The following is a 24,521-nucleotide window of genomic DNA, read 5'->3' as shown; positions in this document are numbered from 1 at the left end:
TTCTTCCTTCTTCTTTCCAGTCCTAAAAGCCCTTTGGGCGTTAGGGTTAAGAGAGGTTTTGATAAAATGGGTCATTCTGGTAGGTGTTCTAGTACTGTCTACAAGTTTAACTAAATGATATGTCTATGTGTGTATGGGCACATGGATGTGTGGGCTCATAGTGCATGGGCACAATGGATATGGCCTCCTAGATCAACTCCAGCTGACAGAAGGTGTAGTATTTGGTTCTATTGCCTTCAACATATCTATGTAGATATTAAATTTGCACTTTTTCTGTGAATGAAATTAAACGAAAAGGTGGACAGACAGCGCACCATTTCCAAATTAAATGTTGACTGGGTTGCTATGATGGCTAGGATCATGTACTTTTGAACTTGAGATATCAAGCTGTGATGCAGACTAGTAGAAATGAGAAGGCATGGTAGGGGAACATTCCTGCTCAACAGAAAATAACTTCTTATTTGGGTCAGTGTCTACAAATGGACAGCTCAAACTAGTGGTATTTATACAATCATTTAAGCTAGATTTTCTCTTGATCATGGATTGGTAGTGTCGGGAGTTGATCAGATTTGAGGATAGGATCTAGTGAATTTTACAGAGTTATTTTGTAGAGTCTGTCTGTATCGTTGGTAAGTACCAATTTCGTTTCTTGGGTTGTGTTCTATGCTCATATAATAGTAATTTATTGGTAGATCTCATTAGCCTGCATTGGATGCATTGACCCATTTCAAAGAGAATTGGAATTGCATGATCACGTTTACTTGTCGTAAGGAGGTCTATAATGAATGGAAAAGGTGGTGAGTTGATTACTATGGCATATCCTAGAGTCACTTAGCATACGGTTAATACATGTACGTATGTATGTCATTGTAATTATGTAAATGAAGACCGAATGATACTGAGCAAGACTACAGGATGAATTGCCACTGCTACGCTACCCCTAAGATATTACTTAATATTAGGATTAGGGTTAGCAGGGTTGTGGCTAGCCCAAGTTGAGTGCCGGGCTCCAATTGGAGCGCTGGCTTGTGCCAAGCAGCCAGCGTCGCGCGGGGCTGCCCACCATTAGGGCTAGCGTCGACACCATTTTTGGCTCTAAGCTTGCTTGACGAGCCATCGTGATCGCGCTAAGTGGACGGTGTATTTTGTTTCATTTTTCGCCAATTCCGATGGTGCTTTTTTATGCTAAGGTTATTTCTGTGTGCGATATGTGCTTTTAAAATTGAGTTCTAACTTTCTATAAGTTATTTTTCAATCGATTGCACTCCATATTGGGTTGAAATGAGGTGGGGAAAGTAGTTATTTTATGAAAGAAAAGTCCGAAATCGTCATGAGAAACGAGCAATTTCAATCCCTTTGCTTGGTTCCCTGTGTGTGCTAGAGATTATTTTGGTCTGTATAATTTAAGTTGCGAGAAGATGACGGAAATAGACAGATTGCACTATTTTTCTTTGGCAAGTCAAGTGCACCTGTTATCTGAACACGGACCGAAAGTCATGCAAGCTCTTCGTATTTCATCACGCTCTTTGTAGATTTAATTGTTAGAAACAGTCAATTAAACCATATTGTGGACATGATTCTGAGGAGAAATTATATTTTCAATTTGATTCACCCCTCTTCGCAAAATTGAAAAATTTTCGTATTTTTCCATAGCAAAAACAGTCTAAATAAATGATGTTCCACTTTGCCCAACAATTTTATACTTCAGAATATCAAAGATTAATATGTTTTCTCCTGAAAAACAACATAGTTTTTAGGCCAGGACTTCATAAGAAATTCAAGACCACGGTTTATTTGATCGATGTTACATCGACTGTGCCGACCAATCTCGCCATTTTTGACTGTTTATTTTGGTTTCACCACACAAAGGTCGTGACCTTACGGCGCATTGATTGATCATGTTGATTCTGATTGGACGGTCCCAAGGTCATCACAGTTATGAATGAATAATTCATAAGGGGGGGTGGCAGAAATAGAAAAGTTGAAATAAATGTAGGCCTACATAATTATTGAATTCAAATGTGACTGAAATTAGTGGTTTCAGAAATCATTGATCATGTTGTTTGAAAGTTGCAAAGTTTAATGTTTTACTCTGGCTGTGCAATATTAATCATAAGTTTTTGAGAGAAATCAAAAGGAATGTCAAGCAATCAAAGACAGCCGGGGAGGGGTGGATGAGGAGGGGAAATCACCCCAATATCAGAAAAAGTTACCAAAAAAAATAATAATTTGACCCGATTGCTTACGGAAATTAGTAACAACTGTTGTAAGGGCATGAAACTGGGGTGGGTACAGTCAACATTTGGAGTCAAATTTTTGGAAGGTCAATTCGGGGTCACCAGGGGTCATCTGAGGTCAAATTAGTAAAAACTATCGTATGGGTATGAAACTTGGTGGGTACAATCAACATGTATAGCCAATTTTTGTGAAGGTCATTTCGGGGTCACCAGAGGTTATCTGAGGTCAAATTAGTAAAAACTGCCGAATGGACATGAAATTTGGTGGATACAGTCAACATTTGGAGTCAAATATTTGGAAGGTTATTTCAGGGTCACCAGGGTCGCCATCTGAGGTCAAATTAGTAAAACTGTTGTATGGGCATGAAACTTGGTGGGTGCAGTCAACATTTAGAGCCAAATTTTGGAAAGGTCATTTCGGGGTCACCGGGGTCATTTGAGGTCAAATTAGTAAAACTGTCGTATGGGCATGAAACTTGGTGGGTGCAGTCAACATTTAGAGCCAAATTTTGGAAAGGTCATTTCGGGGTCACTGGGGGTCATTTGAGGTCAAATTAGTAAAAACTGTCGTATGTGCATGAAACTTGGTGGGTGCAGTCAACATTTAGAGCCAAATTTTGGGACGGTCATTTCGGGGTCACCAAGGGTCATTTGAGGTCAAATTAGTAAAAACTGTCGTATGGGTATGAAACTTGGTGGGTGTAGTCAACATTTAGAGCCAAATTTTGTAAAGGTCATTTTGGGGTCACCAGGGGTCATTTGAGGTCAAATTAGTAAAAACTGTCGCATGGGCATGAAACTTGGTGGGTGCAGTCAACATTTAGAGGCAAATTTTGGGAAGGTCAATTCGGGGTCACCATGGGTCATTTGAGGTCAAATTAGTAAAACTGTCGTTTGGGTATGAAACTTGGTGGGTGCAGTCAACATTTAGAGCCAAATTTTAAGAAGGTCATTTCGGGGTCACCAGGGGTCGTTTGTGGTCAAATTAGTAAAAAACTGTTGTATGGGCATGAAACTTGGTGGGTGCAGTCAACATTTAGAGTCAAATTTTTGGAAGGTCATTTCAGGGTCACCATGGGTCATCTGAGGTCAAATTAGTAACAATTGTCGTATGGGCATGAAACTTTGTGGGTATAGTCAACATTTGGAGTCAAATTATTAAAAGGTCATTTTGGGGCCATCTGAGGTCTAATTCGTAAAAACTGTCATATGGGTATGAAACTTGGTGGGTACAGACAACATTTTGAGTCAAATTTTTGGAAGGTCATTTTGGGGTCACCAGGGGTCATTTGAGGTCAAATTAGTAACAACTGTCGGATGGGCATGAAACTTGGTGGGTACAGTCAACATTTAGAGTCAAATTTTTGGAAGGTCATTTTGGGGTCACTAAGAAGGGTCATTTGAGGTCAAATTAGTAAAAACTGTCGGATGAGCATGAAACTTGGTGGGTACAGTCAACATTTGGAGTTAAACTTTTTGGAGGTCACTTTGGGGTCACCAGGGGTCATCTGAGGTCAACTTAGTAAAAACTGTCGGATGGGCATGAATCTTGGCGGTACTGTCGCCATTTAGAGCCCAATTTTGGGAAGGTCATTTCAGGGTCACCTGAGGTCATCCAGGGGTCATTTAAAGTCAAATTAGTAAAAACTTATATGAGCATGAAACATGGTAGGTAGGGCCTACAGTCAACATTTAGAGCCAAATGTATGGAAGGTCATTTCAGGGTCACCATGGGTCATCTGAGGTCAATTTAGTAACAGCTGTCACATGGGCATGAAACTTTGTGGGTACAGTCAACATTTGGAGTCAAATTTGTGGAAGGTCATTTCGGTCACCAGGGGTCATCTGAGGTAAAATTAGTAAAAACTTTTGGACAGACATGAAACTTGGTGGATGCAGTCAACATTTGCGGTCACATTTTTGGAAGGTCATTTTGGGGTCACCAGGGGTTATCTGAGGTCAAATGAGTAAAAACTGTTGAATAGGCATGAAACCTGGTGGGTAGTCACTGTTTAGAGCTAAAGTTTTGGAAGGCCATTTCAGGATCACCTGGGGTCAACTGAGATCAAATTAGTATAAACAGACAACACTATTCTTGACATTGGCCTATGTATTTTGATCAGTTTCGGTCCATTTGGACCCATTTCTATCCAATTCCACCCGATTCGATTCATGTCGCTAAATAGTAATTCCCTAAATTGATTGATGTATTCTTATATGCTCTGCAAATGAGATGTACCCATTGAATGTGATCTGTCACATTGCACAATCGACTCCAAGAACAATTACTTTCACTGTTACGAAAAAGCGCAGAGCCACAGCGCCATTGGTGCTCTTGTTTAATGTAGACATGTCGATATATTTTGTATATCGACGTCGACAATTTGGGTTCCGAAACTCAAAATGACCAACGCCTAGCCAACGGCCTAGATATTGCTGGCTGGCTGGCCTGGGTTTATTCAGACTCGGCCATACAGTTTTTGTATCCAACTATTGATGTGCTAATTCTAGAACTAACCACATTTCTTGCAACTCCACCCCTAACAATCAAATCTGGCATTGAACAAGGCCTAAAATTGGCATCATTTGAAGCCTACAACCTACAGCTGTCAGTAGAGCAGTTACTAATGACAACAAACTTGCTGAAAATGGTTTACCAGCAGGGCTCTCTGTGAATAGACATGTGTGAGTGTATACAACCCCAACCACATAATTCAAATTCAGTCACACAAATTGGGTTACAAATCCAATGTTTTTGTTTGCATTGTAATTGATTGTGGTTTATCCCTCAATGGGAGCTATGACCCCAATTTGACTTTTACTAGATGGGTGTGTGCTGTCTTTGAGGTTGTATCATTCTTTGATGGACCATTCAGCTTCCTGGGTGATGAATAGAAATGGGAAATGCCCACAGGATATTTGAATGAAAGCAAATTCAATGAAAATGCACTCATGTGTAGGCCAATATATTTTCAATGTATACAGACTAAATACTATTTTTTAGTGCTGATTTTGAGATCAAGTGGATCTCAGGGAGAAACTTCTGTGGTCTCTATGGATGTATTTTAGCACACTAAACTAGAGCTCTGGTACATTTAATACTAATAGCAACACAAACCAGATACTTCATATTCAAAGGCATAAGGCATGATCATTCTGAAAACCCAATTTTGGTCGAACTAAATTTCAAGAACATCTTTAGCAATTTTACTCCTATTTACCACTACCCAAAAACAGGTACAATGAAATAGGCTTTAATTGTTAAAATAATAAAATACCCCTATTTCAACATTTCAAGAATGCTATCAAAAACAAGTCCCTGAAATGCATCCAGAATCACTATGGTTAAAACACACATTTTTGTAGGGGCCAAAATAGTAAGGTTTTCTTAACATGAACTTGCTCATCAAATGACAAAGATTTAGGCCTACAAAGTTAAGGAGATTTTTTTGATAGAGTGTTCACTAAATTTGATAAGCAATTCTAATATTTAAATGCACGGTTTAACCATTTCAAAGCAAAATGATGTGTTCTCGCCCGTTCATGTTTTTTTCTCTTGTTGGAGTACGGTACTTCATTGCTAGGCAACGGTACATGTATATAGCACTTATTTTAATCTTCATTATGTTTCATGTGATTGGAATTGGATATTCATTCTCTATTATTATATTATTTACGGACGATTAGTTTACTAATGAATACTGACTAAAAGTCAATCACTCTTGACTGTATCAAAACCAACTCTATAAAATGTAAAATTAATGTAGCAAACATGTGGTATTATTAACAACAAGTTTATATTTAGTAAACAAATTACTGTAATATATTATTTACCACAATTGTTTTTATTGTATCAGTCATGGCAGTGGTCATGATGGTAACTGGTCACAAAATGCATTGGATGCAAGTCTTCATATTGGGTATAAGTTTTCATATTGTGCTGTGAGCCCTTGATGCAGTTTCGGTGACTCATGGTTATGTTCAATGCACAGCCAAATACAACAAACTATTGACGGGGGTCAGTCGTTTTCAGGTTGCTACCCTGTAATTGTACACAAGTGCAGAATTTATTTTTATCCCAAAATATGTGTTTACATTCTTCAAAACTGATTCACTTAAACATTTATGCAATTGATGCGAAGTAGGTCATTTGTCAAGAAAAATGTCATCTTTACTTGAAAGACAATAAAATAATTGGTGGGGCTGGGGTCAGTCATTTTCAGGTTGCTCCTCTTCTTGTGAATAAGCCAGTTATTGTGTTTACATTCTTCCATCTTGATTCACTTTGCAGTGCAGTGGCATAACTCTTTATTTTGAAATTGATCCTCAATCAATATTTGGCCCATTTAAAAGACGGTAATATGAAAATTTTATTTTCAATATACCGGTACTTCATATATCCACTGACTAAGAATTTTGCATGTGGAGCAAAAAATAAAAATTAAGGGTTGATACCCCATAGCCTATTTCTCAGAGGAGTTCCCATAAATGTTCAATACCCAAGCAAGTGGCAATTTTCAGGATTTGCACAAGTACCTACTACACATTGCAAGTCTTTCTCAGCACGGAATTTCTTGCCAGTCTTCCAACTATTGTGTAAGCTCAATTGAATTACAGCAAATGTCATTATAGTGTGGCACATAATAAATTTACAACCAAAGGACACAAATTATTGGGTGAGGGAAGTGGCATTCCTTTATTACTTCTATTATCTCTATCATTTTTGTGGTGACTTAATTTCAAAAATCCAGAACTCCATTATTTTAGCAATAGTTACCACATCACCAAGTGCCACCTGATACCCTCTGAGATGACCAACTAGCTGGCTGAAACTTTGCTCGCTATTCCAGGGGCGTCACTGTTTTTGAATGGGGCTATTTCTACTGTCAAACTTCAAGTGTTCAAAAAGAAATATTTTATCACTGACAGCATAGCCATCAGTTTCAATTGTGAATCGGCTCACTTTATTTTCACATTTTTCGTAATCCAAGCAGCTACTGTGAAAATAAACTGTATGCAAACTTCTTTTGTGTACAAAGTCAATGTAAAAGAAAGGAAGCTTAAAATCGCAAATATAATACTTATAGGTCTACATACAAGTGAAACACTTAATAATTGGCATAAGCACAAAAATTAATTACACAAAAATATAGGCCTACACTTAAGTAATTTGACAGCAGTCAAGGTTAAACTGAATTGTGGCTGTGAGAATATGATTTCCATGCAGTTTGGTTGGAAATATTTTGTTGTCAAAATGACAAAAAAAGAGCATAGACTATTAGGCCTATAATAGAAGGGATTGCGCTAGCTCATTTTCATGATTTTGCGGTGCGCATTTGTCTCAGAGAAATTGGACGATCAATTAAATTTTCCCTCAATTTTTTTCTTTTTTCTTTTTAAATATTGGGAAAAAATATGTTTAAAAAAAACAATTTTGCTGGAAGAAGTGTGATTAACACTTTATATTTGTGAAAATATTTTATTATGTAAGAATGATAGCATTAGTTTTGACTGTTTCCAAGTATATTTCAGCATCAACTTATTTTCACATTCCAAATTGGATTTCCAAATCTTGGCAAACTCCCCAGTCTGATCATAGATATTTTTGGCCTTGAGACAAAGGCACTTGAGGAAGGGAAGCTTAATTTGATTTTGTCATGGTATGGCACTTTCAATAGGAAGAAATTTGTTTGATATTTAAAAAAAAGACAAGTACCTCAGTCCAGTAGTTTTCAGACAAGAATATTATTACATATCATCACCCTGCTACAAGAATCGCCTAACTCATTTTTTGTAGTTTTGAGAAAAAGTATGAAATTTGGTTCAAGCTTGCATATATAATTATAAACATATTTATTCACCAATCTTTGGACAAGAAGAACAAATGATAATGAGACAAATTCAGGGCATGAATTTTGAAAAACAGCAGGTGTGCTACAAATCGCACTCCTGGAAATAGTCAGGCGAGCTACAGGTGTGCTGTTAATTGCACTCGGTGAGGATTTTAGGTGTGCTATCATTTGCACTGACACTCGGTAAGAAGTTTAGGTGGGCTATTTGAATTATTGCACTTGATATTCAGATAAGAAGCATTGGTGTTGAATGTGGGACTACAATGTACAGAAAGACAGGGAAGGGAGTAAGAAAGAAAAAAAAAAGGAGAAAAAAAAAGGGAAGGAGAAAGAAAAGGAAAAAAGGAAAGAAAAAGTAAAGAAAAAAAAAAAAACCAAGGGCCTAAATAAAACATAAATACACTTCTTAAATACATAAAATTATTTATTATTTCGTACATAATCATAAACCCCATAGCCCCTCCCCCAACAATTACTATGCAAACCACGCCCGTAAAACATGTTTACTATATTCACCAATTGCAAAAGTCGCCAAATTCGTACTACACAAAGTGCCACTTCACTCACTTTTTGCGCAAGGCACCCCTCCAATCTCATCTAACCAAACATTTTTATGTACAAAATACTACATTTATTCACCGTGTGCACAATTTAACTCACCGTTAAACTCTGTTAGTTAGATATTTGGAGAGTAGTTTCCGAAAAATCAGTTCGAAATCGCCACTTTCAAATTCACTAGAAAGTCGTCAAAATTTGCCGCGAACAAGTGCCAATCATGTGTGTTGGTACCATGCGCAATGGAGCTTCAGTTTTCACTAGACTTGGAAACCCACGGCATGGAAACACCGCGTTATCAGCGAATCGCAAATTGACCTTTTCATTGTTGACCTGCTTGTGAACTACGACCTGACAGTACATTTGACTTTTTTAATTACGTTATAGGAACACGGTCATCAGTACTATTTTCGCTTACATATTTTATGCATGTGAAGAATATTACGGGATGAATTTGAAGGCTGAATTTGAAGGCTGCAACTTTGGAAACTCCTTCAGGTGACAAGGTGCGCTATAAATCGCACTCGGTAAAGTGATTTAAGGTGGGCTCTATGCGCGCGATCGCACTCGCGCGCCTTTAAAATGCATGGCCTGCAAATTATCATAAACGATTCTGGTGATTACATAACTGATACATGTGACTTTCAGTGACTTTGGCCTGTGATTTGGGCAATATAAGAGCAAAATCTTTGGACACACAGCTGAGTTTGGCATAAATTCTGGTGTTAAAAATGTGTAACTCGCCATTTGTTACCTGTCAAATTTGCCTAACTCACCCCAAAATCTCCTTTATGATTGGTCAATGTCAGTGGCATTATTACAGCAGTGTACACATGCGAATTTAGGGGTGTAATTTTGCAAAAACCTCAATTCGGCTGAAAAATGAGTTTGGCAATTATTATCGTAGCTGGGTATGACAATATGCTTGTTAACCCTCAGTTTGTTCATGGTTTGTTCCATCACAATAATGGGTTTATATGGCCTTCCACTATAAAAAGATTGTTTAATAAGTGGTCATTTTTGCGCGAGATTTATTTTCACGAATGGAGTTCCAACCGCAAAATTTGCAACTTGCAAAAAATGTGATTAATGTACACCTATCTAGGAAGTATAGGGCAGGGTTTGGCAATCACAAAAATTCTTAACAAATTCCTCAATCTCAATCCAAATCACGAAAATAACAGCATTAAAAAAATGACTGCTTACATGTACAGATTCTTCCTGTATATTATCTTAGTGTTCTATAATTAGTGCACATTTTCTCTGTACACAATTTCTCTCCAAATAATTGATAAATTGAGCCATTGATTGATTCATTATAGGAGCATATTTTTAAAAAGGCTATATTTGTGTGAAAATCAATATGTAGTTGTTAGAATGTGCAGTGTTTGTAGTTTCATGGTTGTGTGAAACAAAATGGTAAACAGTTTTAAAGGCAAAAAAGGAGGTTGTTTCAGATGATCAAGTGTGTGGACACCTTTTATGATTACCATTTTAGCGCATTTGCAAGTTTTTGCCTGTTGCAGAATTTTTTTTATATAATATATGAAAGAAATTGAACACTATTAATTCTGATATTTTTAAAGGTAATTTTGATCAAAACTTTGACCTCTGTGGAGTCCAAATTTCAACCATTGACCTTTTTGCTAATAACTGCAGACTGATTTGTTGTAGGTAGGTCAAACTATTTTCTGAATCCTTGTGACCTGAGGAATATTTTGGTATAGCTTTAAACCAGAAAGGAGCAATTATGACTTTTGACCCATAACCTTTGACCTCATAATTATTTCTTTTATTGCTCAAGGTTCTGTCATTTTTAACATAGATGTTAGGCATCAACTTAAAACAAGAAAATGTTAGTCATACGCAACTTTACACAAAAGGAAAAAGAATGAAAAGGCATCTAAAATGGCCAAAATTGTATTTATTTTTATTTATTTATTTATTTTTTATTTTTTTATTTATTTTTTTATTTATTTATTTATTTATTTATTTATTTATTTATTTATTATTTATTTATTTATTTATTTAATTAATTAATTAATTAATTAATTAATTAATTAATTAATTAATTAATTAATTAATTAATTAATTATTTATTTATACATTTATTTATGCCATACATTTATTTATGCCATACACTTATTTATGCCATACATTTATATTTTAAATATGTTTATTTATACATTTATTTAAATACATTTATTTATACATTTATTTATTGTAATTTAGTATGATTTGACAAGTGATTAATTTTTGTGATTGTGTCAAAAACAAGAAATATTAATATGCAATAAAATTTACTTGCTACTAGGGAGAGCTGTATATAATAAGGTGGAAGGACTAGCCAGTTGATAAAGGGATATTCCTGTCTAGGAGAGAGATGTGCATAATAATAATACAATTAGTCGTTTGTTTGGCATGTTACTATAGCAGAAAATAAATAACAGCTTGGTTGCACTTGCCCTCCTTTATAGCTTTCTTCACATCCACTAATATCTGTGATAATTATTTCTACATACTACATACATACTACAACATTTATAAAGCGCTTTTCAAAACAGTTTCTGAGTGAGTGACTGAGCTGCGTTCCAATATCTGTGGACTGAGCAACTTAAATATTTTGATTTAAAATACCGGTAACGATAATGGTAATTCCAACAGCTGGGATAAATGACTACAAACAACTGCATTTCTAGGTCTGCTAATAATACACAATTTTGGAGGCCAAAATATGCACCCCGATTTTCACAAAAAGATAAAAAGAAAAAGCTAAAAAAAATTGTAAGTTTGTATCCAAAATGGTCAGATTTGTAACCTGTGTTCACTTCATAGTCTATGCATTGGTTTTGTACACATTTTTATATCTTTAAAAATCAATTCTGAAGTGACCATAAGTTGTCCATATTTGCCCCTTTCAGATACAAAATTGTAATTTTTTGGTGATTTTCTTTTCTTTTTTTGTTGTTGTATTTTTTTAAAATCAACCACAATGATTGCAGCACTTGGCTCAAGTACAGGGACTCTCCAAATTTTGTTCCCCAAATATCAAAAACCGCATTTGGAACCAAAATGTGCAAATAACACAATTGCATATTCCTACATGTAGCAGCCCTACTGGCTCTTTGTTTAGTTCTAAATTTAAAATAACAAATCAATTTTAGCTGATTTTCATTTTGGCGCATGTGTACAATCAAATAGGGAATAATTTGGATGTTCAATTTTTGTTAGTGTGCAAAAAAATTTTATTCTAGAAGTATTTTAAACCAATTTTCTTCAACTTTGATCATGGAGAGCTGGCTCAGTCAATACGTCGCATTATGTCATAAATTTGTAACCTCATGATTATGCAAACACTGTTGTGTAAATTGATATTTCTATTATTATAATTTCATTGACACATTTGAATTTACCGTAATATGTAACATGCATCAAGTATTGCAAAATATATAGATTTCCCTGTATTTTATGAAATTGATGAGGATATCTTGAGAAGCACTGCAAAATTGATCATTTTTTTTCGGCTGAGAAAATCAGTAAACACCGTCCGTGAAATAATGACCTGTATTCTGTAGTACTGTAAAAGTGGTCATTTTCGCATGTGTAATTTTTCGCACTTTGCCTTTTTTGAACTTCATTGCTTGTTTTAATTTTGCGATCTGGAGTTTTCTTACATAGACCTTAAAAGAATATGTTTGTGTGTTTTTATTTTCGCGGTAGCTGTGTTGCACATGAAAAGCGCAAAAATTAATGTACCATGAAAATTTTCACTTTTACAGTACAGTAGTATAATTGCTAATGCTTTTAATTATTACAATTTTGTCTGCAAGAATGACAATGAGTTATGTCTCATTAACTTTTTTGTGTCCATGTATGACAAGAGTGAAACTAGGAATGGTGAAGTCGGCAATGTTTACAGAGGAATTCTGTTTTTCCAGCGGTTATTTATATAGGCCTACTATTTGAACAAATAGATCAGTGTCAATGTAATGTTTGGCCTCAACATTATCTTCAACCGATAATCTTTGCCTTTTGTTTTGTAGCGAAGCACAAGAGGGGGTGTTCAGAGCTTGTTGGACAGATAATACATGTTGTTCTTGCAATTTTTGCTACAGCAGTAACGGCACAATATTTTTTTAGGGCACAAACTTTTCCTGATAGATTTTCGGGGTCACTCAAATAAAAAAGTGTTATGAATACTTGTTAATAAAAAAAAGTCCTTTTTTTGGCATACTTGGGGTCCATTTTTGGCTATATTGACACTTTATTAGGGTCTCCTTAATTTGAACCCCTTAAATTGCCATTTATGGGTATATTTTGTGGTTACAAGAATTGCGTGAACACTTTAAACCAGGGGTTCTGAAGTGAAGTATCTGAATCTCCACTGTTAGAAAATAGAATTGCTCAAGCTCCACTATACTAGCGAGCGAGCAAGGCATCACAGCATGGGGTCCAGGGGCCCGCTTAAAAGAAGTGATCATTTGCCATAGAATAAGTATTATATCGCAATTTCAAAAAATCAAAATTATTTGATATCATAAGGACATTCTTCGTATTCAGAATGCAATTCGATATGTCTGATGTGCTCTCATGTCCCACAAAAATACTGTCCAAACTCATACCAGAGCCATTTGGGGTCAAATGTGGTGGTTACCCCATTTAGGGTTGGCAGTAACACCATTTTTTAGTGGCAAATTTGCTACCATCATTTACGCCATTTAGGGTCTGTTTCTCCCGGAGAGACAATCCCTGATCAAGTAGGCCTACTGTAGAAAAAATTACTACTAAAGCATAACCAGGGAAATGGTATTTAACAGTCTAGCTATGTTTGTTTACACATAGTAAATGCTTAAATTATGTATTTCTTTAAAAACAAACCAGGCCAGGGATCCGATCTTCAGGCTATTACATTGTACCATGCATATCTGGCATGATCGCTGATGGTCGGCCTGATAACATTGTAATGCATAGTGTTACACATATAAATCTAGGCTTGCAATGCCTACAGGGTGCTATCAGTCAGTTATCAAGGGTCCAAAATAGATTTGTGTCATTAGGAGTCAACAGGTCCAACAGGTCAAGTGAAAGACAGTCTGTGGATAGCTATTTATAGCTACTTGCTTATGTTGATTCAATCCTGAAGCCAACAGGAAGAATTATGCTGTAACATCTGTTTTGATTGCTGATGACTGTAGTCATTCAACATTCTGATGCCGGTTGGAAAGCCAACAAGAGTTGGGTCTTTTCCTCTTGACAGCTGCAGTACTACTAGTATTTACATGGGAAATTGACATGGAATGACATCTCAGTTGACAAGGTATCTTGTACATGTACATAAGGAGTGTGTGAGTTCATACATTTTCAGAGTTCATACATTTTCTGTGATCTGGTAAACATGGCCAAATGTTGTTGAATGTCATCATACTTCCTATCAATTCAGTCATTTTTTTTTGCAAGTTTTATGTTTTCATGAAAACTGCTTGGTCTTCATCCGCTACCCGGGATCCGCTAGTCCCAAGGTTGGCTGGTCCTATATAAGGTGCGCTAAATTCCTAAGGTGTGCTAGTCATAAAGGTTTGCTACATGTAGATGTAGTACTCTAACCCTAAACCATACCCTAACCCTAACTCTAACCCCTTAACTTTCAGAGTAGCACATCCTTTTTATGTTTCGAAGGACTGGCAAACCTAATTCATAGAACTGGCACCTTCACACCAACCGCTTTACCTCATAGATATTTTGGCTCACCCAAGTTCGGTAATGACGTAGTTGCATATTATGCGGGTTGCAGTGCAGTATTGAATCGTATGCATAAAGTTAATTCGGATAAAGTTAATTCGCGTAAAGCTTACAAAGGTGGTGGGGTTAGCACGCTTGTGGTGCAGTCGCGCAACCACAAGAAGCATTGATGTGTCGCTAAGGAACTTGAGGTGAATCAAAGTTTAAACTGTTCATATCAAGCCAGGAGATATTTACAGGTAAATAGAATTAATGTGGCCACAATTGTTATATTAAATAATACATAATTTATACTGTAAATGTACATCTTCCAAAGTTCATTGTGGGGCATTGAGGCAGACTTGATGAAGTATTGGAGTACCAAAGTCCTGACCAAAGTATAGATTTTAAAGTTAGGATCGGAAGCTGAACATAATAATATAATATATATATATATAACTAGCGCCATGGGCACTTTAGTCAGCTACTTGTTGGGGGGGCATTATTAAAAGGATGAAATGCAATTCAAAAACTCGGAATTGACATACGTAAAATGTAAATGGTATTAAATTGGCATGTTATGATTTTAATTTTATTTAAACATTTGACTGAATTAAGTTATAGGGGGCTCTATAACCAATTGTCACTTGGGAAATTCTGTAGGGGGTTCTTACTTATAAATGCGACTGATGCTAATTAGGTGCAATACAGGAGTTTGGAGCAGGACCTTTTTCTTGCAATATATACACCTGCTGCTTGGCTATGTGAAGTTGGGATTGCAAGAGTGGTTGCACTAAACAGCACACACTGCACAGATGTCAAACCAACTGGCTGGCTAACCTTTAATGACATTGACACTGGTGAACTGAATTCCCTTGCTGCTGGTGTGAAGAGTGCAGGAAGATTGTGTAGAGCCTGCACTTTAGTAGAGTGTAGTATAGCCCTGTTCACAAACTGAGACACAGATGCCTCTCAAATAGCGATCTTGGATCATCATAGGAATCAGTCTATCAGATTGATGCACAGAGCCCATGCTAGTCTGTACTACAGACTGTGTACCTATATTACCCATAGGGAGAGAAACTACTAGGAACCACATATTCTCGGAAAGCATCATGGCAACACATGGCTCTCCTGTTGCTGCGACCCGTCACCCCCCCCCCCAATCATGAGTAGTCTGACAAAGAAAGACTGGTGTGAGACATGATCATATAAAGGTGGTGCTATGTGAATTTAGGCAGAAGCAGTAATACATGATGGAAATACGTTATTGTGGATGGTTTGATCATGCCTTTGTTGAAACATGCCAGAGATGCATGTTGCTTGACAATTGCCTTGGAGTGCCCCCAGTCAGAACTCCCCCTCCCCTGTAGTAAAAACCCAAAATTACGAAATTATTTACTTTGTTTCCACTTATTGCAGCAATTTTTCCCCTGCTGAAGTTCAGTTTGCCCCAATACCCCCTGAAAGAAATCTTGTGGCCGCTAGTCCACCACTGCATTTGAGTCCATGAATAAAATCTGCTTCTGTTATTTAATATTGTAATCTATTAAAATACTCAATGTCTGTGTTTATTTGTATTTCTTTTTACGATACAGATTCCAACGAGTTACTGCAATTTGATTCCAGGACCAAGGCTGTTAGTGCCCAGGTTCACACCATGGATAATATGAAGGAAAAGGTAAGAATCAGTCAAAAGGAAAAAAAAGTTCTAATTGGCTTCCGTCAGAATAGCAATTGAATGAACACAATGTGCCTATGTTCATTGTATTCTTTCATTTGCCGAAAATGTAATGACAAGCCGCCCTTGTATGCACTTGTACTTGCGTATGCTGTGCAGGACTAGTAGTGCATGCATTTACTACTGCAACCCATGAAATACGCATAACATCCACTGCCAAACTCCAGGGGAGACTGCATGTACTGAAGTAAGGTATTGAAACAAGGTTCACCAATGAACATATGAAGAGTTGAATTGCAAAACTGCTTACATCCATTTTTGACTTTTTGAGAAAACCACGTTTTTTTAACTGTGCAATAATTACTTGTTCGATTTGATTCATTTTGGTTTTGAACAAAGTGTTGATGGAAAGAAACTAAAAGAATAAGTTTGGTACAAATTTTTAGCCTTTGTATTTATTTTATTATTACCTTTATATCATGCCTTTTATGGATGTAAGCAGTTTTGCAAGGAAACTCATTTACCCTATTTCTAAAAAACATCTTTAATATCAGAGTTGAGCCCATCTGTTGGTATGGTATTATGTATCTTGATTAATGCTTTCAAAATCAAAAAGAAAAATTTAAATATCTCATTTACTTTTTTAATTATGATTTTTTAATTAAATTCATCAAAATGTCATTTTCGGCCATTTTTTGAGTATTTCCGAAGTAACATCTTTTGTTAATTAAAGTTAAATTTTTAAAACATGGTGACTCAAAAACAACTAATTTTGGTTTTGAAAGTTAAAGACTATTGATTGCTACCGTAAAACATCAAAAAGTAAAACAACATTATTTTTTCGAAATTTTATAGCCGTTATAAGTCCGAATTTCGAAATTCCAAGATTTCGAAAGGGAAAATTTACGATATCTCAGGAACGGAAGGTGGTATGAAAGTCAAACAAGCACCAAAATGTGTATTTTTATTGGCACTATAACTTAACATCAAAAACTCAATTTTGAAAAAATGGTCCCTAAGCAGTTTTGCAATTCAACTCTTCATATATAAAACCACAACTAGTGACCAACATGTGGAATCTATTTTGAAATTGACCAGAAAGATTTTGTGTACAATTTTGTACAAACAATCTCAACATGTATCAAATTTAGAATTTTTAAAATTGTCAAAACTGACAATGTAGCTTTAAAATTGTCAAAACTGACACTGTAGCTTTAATGCCCTTGAAGAGCTCTAAGACTCAGTAAATTTTGTTACCAAAATGTCTGATGTGGTTACATGTCTGATGTGGTTGCCTCGTGTTACACATATTGGAATAAACTTAATCGTAGATAAATAAAAGTATATACACAGTAATGACTGAATTCAGATGCATCGAGGCAGGCACAAAATCAATGTATTTCATGGTAGTGGCATAGAGTTCAGCCCGATTCGCAGACGCGAATGTTGTTCAGCCTCAATAGACCTTGAGGTGGAATTTTACGAATTGCGATCAAAACACTTAAGCAGATTGCGGTATAAATTAGAGAAAGGTGCAGGATTGGTTGTTTTGGTAGATTTCCCATACTTAAGGTATAGGGAAATTTTACATTTTGCCACACTTATAAATTGCACAAGTATAGCTAAAAGTATGTGCAATTGACAGAGTTAAGGGCTTTAACATACCGGCTATATAAGCAATTATGACATTTATCCCCAAGTCCCTTCTAGCCGTCAAAATGTTTTCGGGACTGGCACCCCGCACTCTGCAAATCAGAGTATGAATATGGCTATGACTTTCCACATTTAAGGGGGTACTACACCCCTGTCCAATTTTATGCCTATTTTTGCATTTTTCTCAAAAATTATAGCGCATTTATGACAAGTAAGATATGTATATTATAGGGGCAAGGACTACAACTACTGCACTGGAAATTTTATTTCAACACAGACAACAGTTGTGGAGTTGCAGTCAAAAATGAGGGAAAACCAATATTTGATCAATAAATCAATAACTACTTGCCTTGAGTTGCTGAATTTTCAATGCAGTAGTTGTAGTCCTTGCCCCTATAATATACATATCTTACTTTTCACCAATGCGTTATAATTTTTGAGAAAAATGCAAAAATAGGCACAAAATTGGACAGGGGTGTAGTACCCCCTTAAAAATGGAAGTTTTTTGGCATGTGTAATTTTTCACGCTTGCCCAATTTTGAACTGTGTCACTTGTTTTAATTTTAAATATTCGCTTGTTTGCAGTAGCTGTACTTGGAACGCAAGAAGCATGAAAATAAATTTAGCGCGAAAAATTGCACATTTGCCTAGTCCTTGTGATAATGAAGGTGTACCCTGGCTGACCTGCCGATATCTTCATACATGAATAGCTCATTATTCTAAAAGTATTGTGTATACATGGCAGGACAATTGGGATGGGAACAAAAAAAGCCAATTCCATCATACCTGAAAAGGTCAGTGTCATTGTAATCAAAGCAAATATATACATGTATAGGAAGCTAATAAAGTATCACACTATACTTACACTAACCGCAACTGCAATGGTTTAGGTAACTTTTTGGGTTACATTTTATTGCGCACTAAGCCCTAAAGATTAAAAAGGCTACAATCCTATCCTGAAATTGTTCTTGACAATAGCCTACGTTTTTGGTGAGGAGGAAAAGTAGGAAGAATAATCGCTTTGAATGTTTTTCCTTTGAGCTTGAGGGTCATTGTCATTCACACTGTCTGAATGACTTTGCAAGGACAAACTGAGAGAAATTTCTACATTGTTAAGTAGTATTGAAAATTCTGCATTATTTATTCGTTATTTATTCAGGAAATACCATCAATACAAATGTACTGGTCTCCCTGGAAGACCTGATTATATAGCCTTTAAATTAATACTGCCCACCCCAAAAAATTTCTAACATGAAAATGCAATAGGCCTTACCTGTCCAAAGTCCATTGAACTTGAATGGACATCTACCTCCAGAAAAGGCCATGATTTTTTATTATTTTCTGAAACATGAAGGGGACCATTTCTGTCACTGTCACAGAGAAACGGCGATACAGCAAGGTAGCCAGTGGTTTTCTGACATTTACTTCTGTAAAGAAGATACTGATCAACCTCTTGAAACAGCTTTAGAAGCAAAAGTAATTAAATGTACAACTTTATCCAACTTTTTTGAGTAGCAGTATTTCTCTGGTTTCCAACCTTGAATAGCAAGTCATATTGGGCCTATAACTTGCTTTTCTGGTCAAAAATATTGTTTGAAAATTAAAAAAAAAAGTATTTTTAAATTTTTTTTTTTTTATGTCGACAGTGTGTCGACTGAATTATATCGAAATGTCGACATTAAAAAATCGGTGCCGATTTACGACAGCCTTAAATAGGTGATGACGTGGATGGGTTGCAAACCTCAGCAAATTAATTTCTGAAATTTTCATTCACAATAATTACCAAGAAAATAGTAATGTTTTTGAAAAAAAATTCATCAAATTTCTAAAACTTTTTTTCAATTGACTTTAGCATACAGATTAATGAATTTAAATGAATTACATTTGTTCACTATCTACGTTTATCTATAACGTCTTTGGATCCTACATATTGTAGTGTATGTTAATTGTTGAGTTCAACCCTGGCATGTATTTGCTGGTTTGGTACAATCTGTTGTCAAATGAATTGCAAAAGCACTAATTATTTCAGTTTGCATGCAATATACTTGGTAGGTAGGATCCAGCAAAGAAAATCAATAGATTTCAAATTACACACAAAATTGCCATTTTCCGTAGTGGAGGATTTTACTTCCGTAAGTGTGACTAGCATCTCTAAAAAGTCCAAAGATAATATTTTTTTTTAATGGTTTAGGAATGAACAAGTTTTGTTTATTTTTTAATGCTGTTTTAAATGTTAGCTCACTGAACTGCATGTTAGGCCATCTTAATTAAATCCTGTGTCTCAAAGCTTGTGAGAAATTGAAAACCTAGGTTTTTTTATTGTATTTTTTTTTCAATATTTATTTTTTTATATGTATCAGTACAGGATTTCGGACAAGCATTTTGAGCAAAAATGTTGCAAATGTTGGAATAGTAGACCAATAAAGTCACTGCTAATTATTATTATTCTCTTTTATTATTTTTGTGTCAAAAATTTGCGAAAAAATCAGAAACTTATGATCAAAAAATTAATACGAATTTTGAGTTTTATTTTCGCCTTTTTGTTAAAAAAAAAGACTTCAAAAAATTTCTTAATTTTCAAAGAGAACTAACTACGCGAACGAATTTACCAACGCACGCGGCAGCTTTGAGACACAGGATTTAATTACGATGGCCTTATTTTAATCATTTCAGATATCTGAGAAATCTAATACATGGGATAACACTTTTTAAACAAAAAGGCAATAATTTATTAATATAAAATGTTTTTCAATATTCAATGTAAAAATTTTTCAAAAAGGCAATATTCAATGTAAATTTTTTTTCAAAAAGGCAATATTCAATGTAAATTTTTTTCAAAAAGGTAATATTCAATATACTTTTTTTTTATTGCATGGCCCACCATGATCATTTTCTGCTATTTTATCTGATGATTACAAAACATTTGCGATTCAAATTGGGTGTAAACCGTTCAACAAAAGAGCATGGAATAATGCATCAGAATCCCCCATCCACAGTGTATACAACAAATTCTGTGCAGTTTTGCACTAAGAATAAACCAAAAATGGTGCAAAAAAGACCATTTGAATGTACTTATTTATCTCCATTTCTAATAAATCTTTGTTGAATTTTCATTTTATTCTTTGTTAGATATCCAAGGTGCGAGAGATTTCCCCGAGCAGCAGTAAGGATGACATAATTCAAGTATTACATCATTTTGATGGCGATGTAGATAAATCCATTGATGCCTATAAAAGAGGTGAGTGACCCCAAGAAGCCTAGTTTACTGAGACCCAATGGTGGAAATAAGTGGGAGACAGGAGCCTTTTGGCTCACTGTGAAACCTAAAATGGCTCTTGGTTCCTGTCAGCCAACCCGAACCAGGAGACACTTTTGGTAGAAACATGGCATATGGCTGATAAGTTGCACCCATGATTTCAACACAGTAGGCCTATATGAAACATAAAATGTGCCTCCCCCATCCTGGAACTAAACTTTCCCTTTAATAAATTAATTAATTTTATATTTAAAAATATTGATTATATAAGTAAGTGTAAATATGTGGTGTGTGCCACTTCTAGTACATGTATAAATAATAGAAGTTTGAATTTGACCAGGAGCCACTTTTGATAAATAGTGACTCAAGGCTGAGATGTCCTTGTTTTCAACCTTGGTAAGACTCCACTTACAATAGGAAAGAATCCCAATTTGATTTTGACCCCAAAACACCAGATTTTTAATCATTCCATGAATTCAGGTAATAGGTATCATATATAAAGGACTGTTTTAATCATAATTTTTCAACTTTGTCTGTGTCACTTTTAATTTTATGATATTTTAGAATGGGCAGAAGAATGCTTCATAAAAGTAGGAGAGGGAAAAAACAACCTGTTTGTAATGAATGGAATTGAACTTAAAATTAGTTAACTGTTTGGTACATGTATGCACTTGCCCATAAATGAATACCTGAGTAGAAGGGCTCAACTCCATCAAAAATGTTTTTGAGATATTAAGAAAAAACTTAATATTTGGAAAAGTTTTATAGACAGAATGTTTTTATCTTCAGGGGACCTTTAATACATGAACATACAGTATTACATATATTCGAAATCATATATAATGTTTCCATGGCAACGGTACAGGTCTTAATACGAGCTGGAGTTGGGCCCTTCTTCCACTAATATACATGTACTGTAAGTGCAGTTCCGTAAGCAGATGTGTTATAACTTATAAACAGCTACAGATATTTGGAAATTATCCATTAATTGCACTTGGTAAAAGCATGTAATATGTTAGCAAGAAAGTTTATTGTAGTGAAAAGCAGATTGCATGGGTCGATGAACAAAATTCCTCTTTAACCTAATATTTGTGGAAGAAGGGCCCAACTCCATGGGCCTTTCTTCCATGAAAACCATGATTAAGTGTACGAGGAAGACTATTTAGAGATTGGATTTTTGCTCATCTCTCACACATAAGGAAGAACAGTCTGCTGGCAATAAAATGCTCGGTCTAACTCATTTGTGTAAAAAGTTGGATTTTGGCCCTTCTTCCACTCGGGTATTCAATTATTCACCGGTGTGCATCATGCATATTGATATGAATTAAGGGAAGTATGAAATGAAGAAACAGTGCCGAGAATAATTTATGAGGTACTTTGCCACGGCCAAGGGAGGTAGGACAACGGAGCTATTAATGTCTTTATAAGACATTATTCCCCATAGAACACTACAGTTAAAGGGGGTCTCCGGCAATCATAATATTATGCCTTATAAGTTAGAAAAATAATTATCAAGCACGAATCACATGGTTTTATTTAAAACAAATTCATATTGACCATAAAAACTAATAAAAACAGTCAGCTCTCAACACGCGATATTCAAAATTCCTGCACTGAAATAGTGCAATGACGTAATAATAGTTTAAGTGCAATGACGTAATAATTGTTTGTGCTCAATTGTCGTCAGCCTTCATTGTATTATTGGGACGTCATTGCACTCGACAATTTCGGTGCCCGGGAATTTTGAATATCGCGTGTTGAGAGTCGGATGTTTTATTAGTTTTATGGTCACTATGAGTTTGTTTTAATTAAAACTATGTGATTCGTGCTTGATAATTATTTTTCTTTCATATAAGGCATAATGTTGTGATTGCCGGAGACTTCCTTTAAAGGTGAACCTCATTGAAAATAAAGTTATATATCAATGGAAAGCTTATGATGTCAGGATACTAAAAATTATTTTTCCCGATTTTTTTGATGGCCAATAAAGCTGAAAAATTAAAAAAATGATTGAATTTTTGGTCTTTTTTAAGGCGCCCAAAAAGCACCCAAATCAATCGTCTATGACCTTGAGAATGCTCGTGGCGTAAGCTCAGGGTTCGCAGTCACGTGATCCTACTCGAAACATGTAAGCAAGACTTGCTTCCTGTACTTTGCAAGCTGCCCGGCAAGTCTGATTTTCACAATATAGCTTGAAATTAAAGGAATCTTCAAGTTGCTGGTTCCTTCTATATATATTAGAAATAATAGAATTATTGTCAACACATACATTTTCCGTAACGTTTTGACAAAATCAGTCATAACTGGCTGGGTATGACTGGGTTATTGAGATTGAATTTCGCGCTGGGATGAATCCCATGCGCAAATGCTTGCTGCTACCGTTCATGTCATGGACTGAATAAACATGATCGAATAACAAATTAAATACTTGTTGTGACATTCCCTATTCTTGATTCATTTTTAAATATCTGATTAAAAAACATATCGTCTTGCAGTAATCAAAAAAATAATAAAAAACCGCCGATTTCATCAAATCCAGCCCATATAAAGGTTTTCATATTTAGCGCATTGCGGTAATACATTCTTTCCACACAATCGCGATTGAAAGAAACAGATACTGGGCAGATACTTTATTATAAAATAAATACAATTTAGGCTTAGTAGACCGTTATTTGATGGAATTCTGAAATCTGAATAAAATTAAAATATTGTCACTTGTGTCACGATTCTTTAATAATAGTACAATCAGTGTACGGTATTGAAAAAGTGAAACATTCATGTTTTATGGATTACAGAACACGATGCGTAAATGCTGAAGAAATAGCAGGGACGGATATGCACAAACACAGCGACTCGCTTCGGGGCTTCGTCCTCGTAGCACTTGCTCTGTGTGTTTCATGGGGTGTTTCAGCAGATTTGATCAATCGTTCCCTTATATTTGGAACATTTACAGGAATAAATTTAGCTGATGAAGTAGCAATAAGTTGGAAATATCAGAATGTGAATATCAAATCGGTCATTTTGTCTGCAAGTACAGTACAGTCGCGGATACTGAACACTCGGCGTAGTGAGACTCAGTCAGTCACTGAGCTCATCCCGTATGTATCTATATACGAGTTCGCCTATCATACATGACAGGCTATTACGGCGGTTGTAAAGCTAAGAAATAATTAAAAAATCCTGTACATGTACCTTATTCTATTCCTTCATTTTCTCATTGTGATAAGTTCATCTCAACTTGGTGTGACGATCTGAACTGGTAGCACTAGCAGTTATTTTTTGCAATCTGTTTTCATTCCGGTTCTTCGCCTCACTCTTCGTGCTTTACTGTAATATTCCCTATGCATATCGTGGATGGCTTGGCCTATCCCAAATCACCCCGGCCAGCACTTTTCCCATTTTTAAATCCACACACTTTATTCAGGAACTTCATTCTTGATTTGATCATGATATTTCCTTCATGTTATTCTTATTTTATTGAAGATATTTTTCATGTAAAGTAAGTTGACAATGACTGAATTCGTGCATTGGCCAGATGCATGCCACAGTAATACACGGACATTGTGTTT

General features: G+C 35.6%; 1 protein-coding gene across 1 annotated transcript in view; it reads left to right on the top strand.

The window, feature by feature from the left end:
- LOC140155756 (uncharacterized) overlaps positions 1-24,521 on the top strand; it is an 84,618-nt gene that overhangs the window by 11,493 nt on the left and 48,604 nt on the right. The window contains 2 exon segments of the mRNA XM_072178711.1: positions 15,961-16,043; positions 20,826-20,934. Of these exon segments, the coding sequence (XP_072034812.1) occupies positions 15,961-16,043; positions 20,826-20,934 (192 nt within the window).

The sequence above is a fragment of the Amphiura filiformis genome, chromosome 6 (genome assembly GCF_039555335.1).
Source record: "Amphiura filiformis chromosome 6, Afil_fr2py, whole genome shotgun sequence".
Lineage (NCBI taxonomy): Eukaryota > Metazoa > Echinodermata > Ophiuroidea > Amphilepidida > Amphiuridae > Amphiura > Amphiura filiformis.
This window is presented reverse-complemented; position numbering and strand designations above follow the sequence as displayed.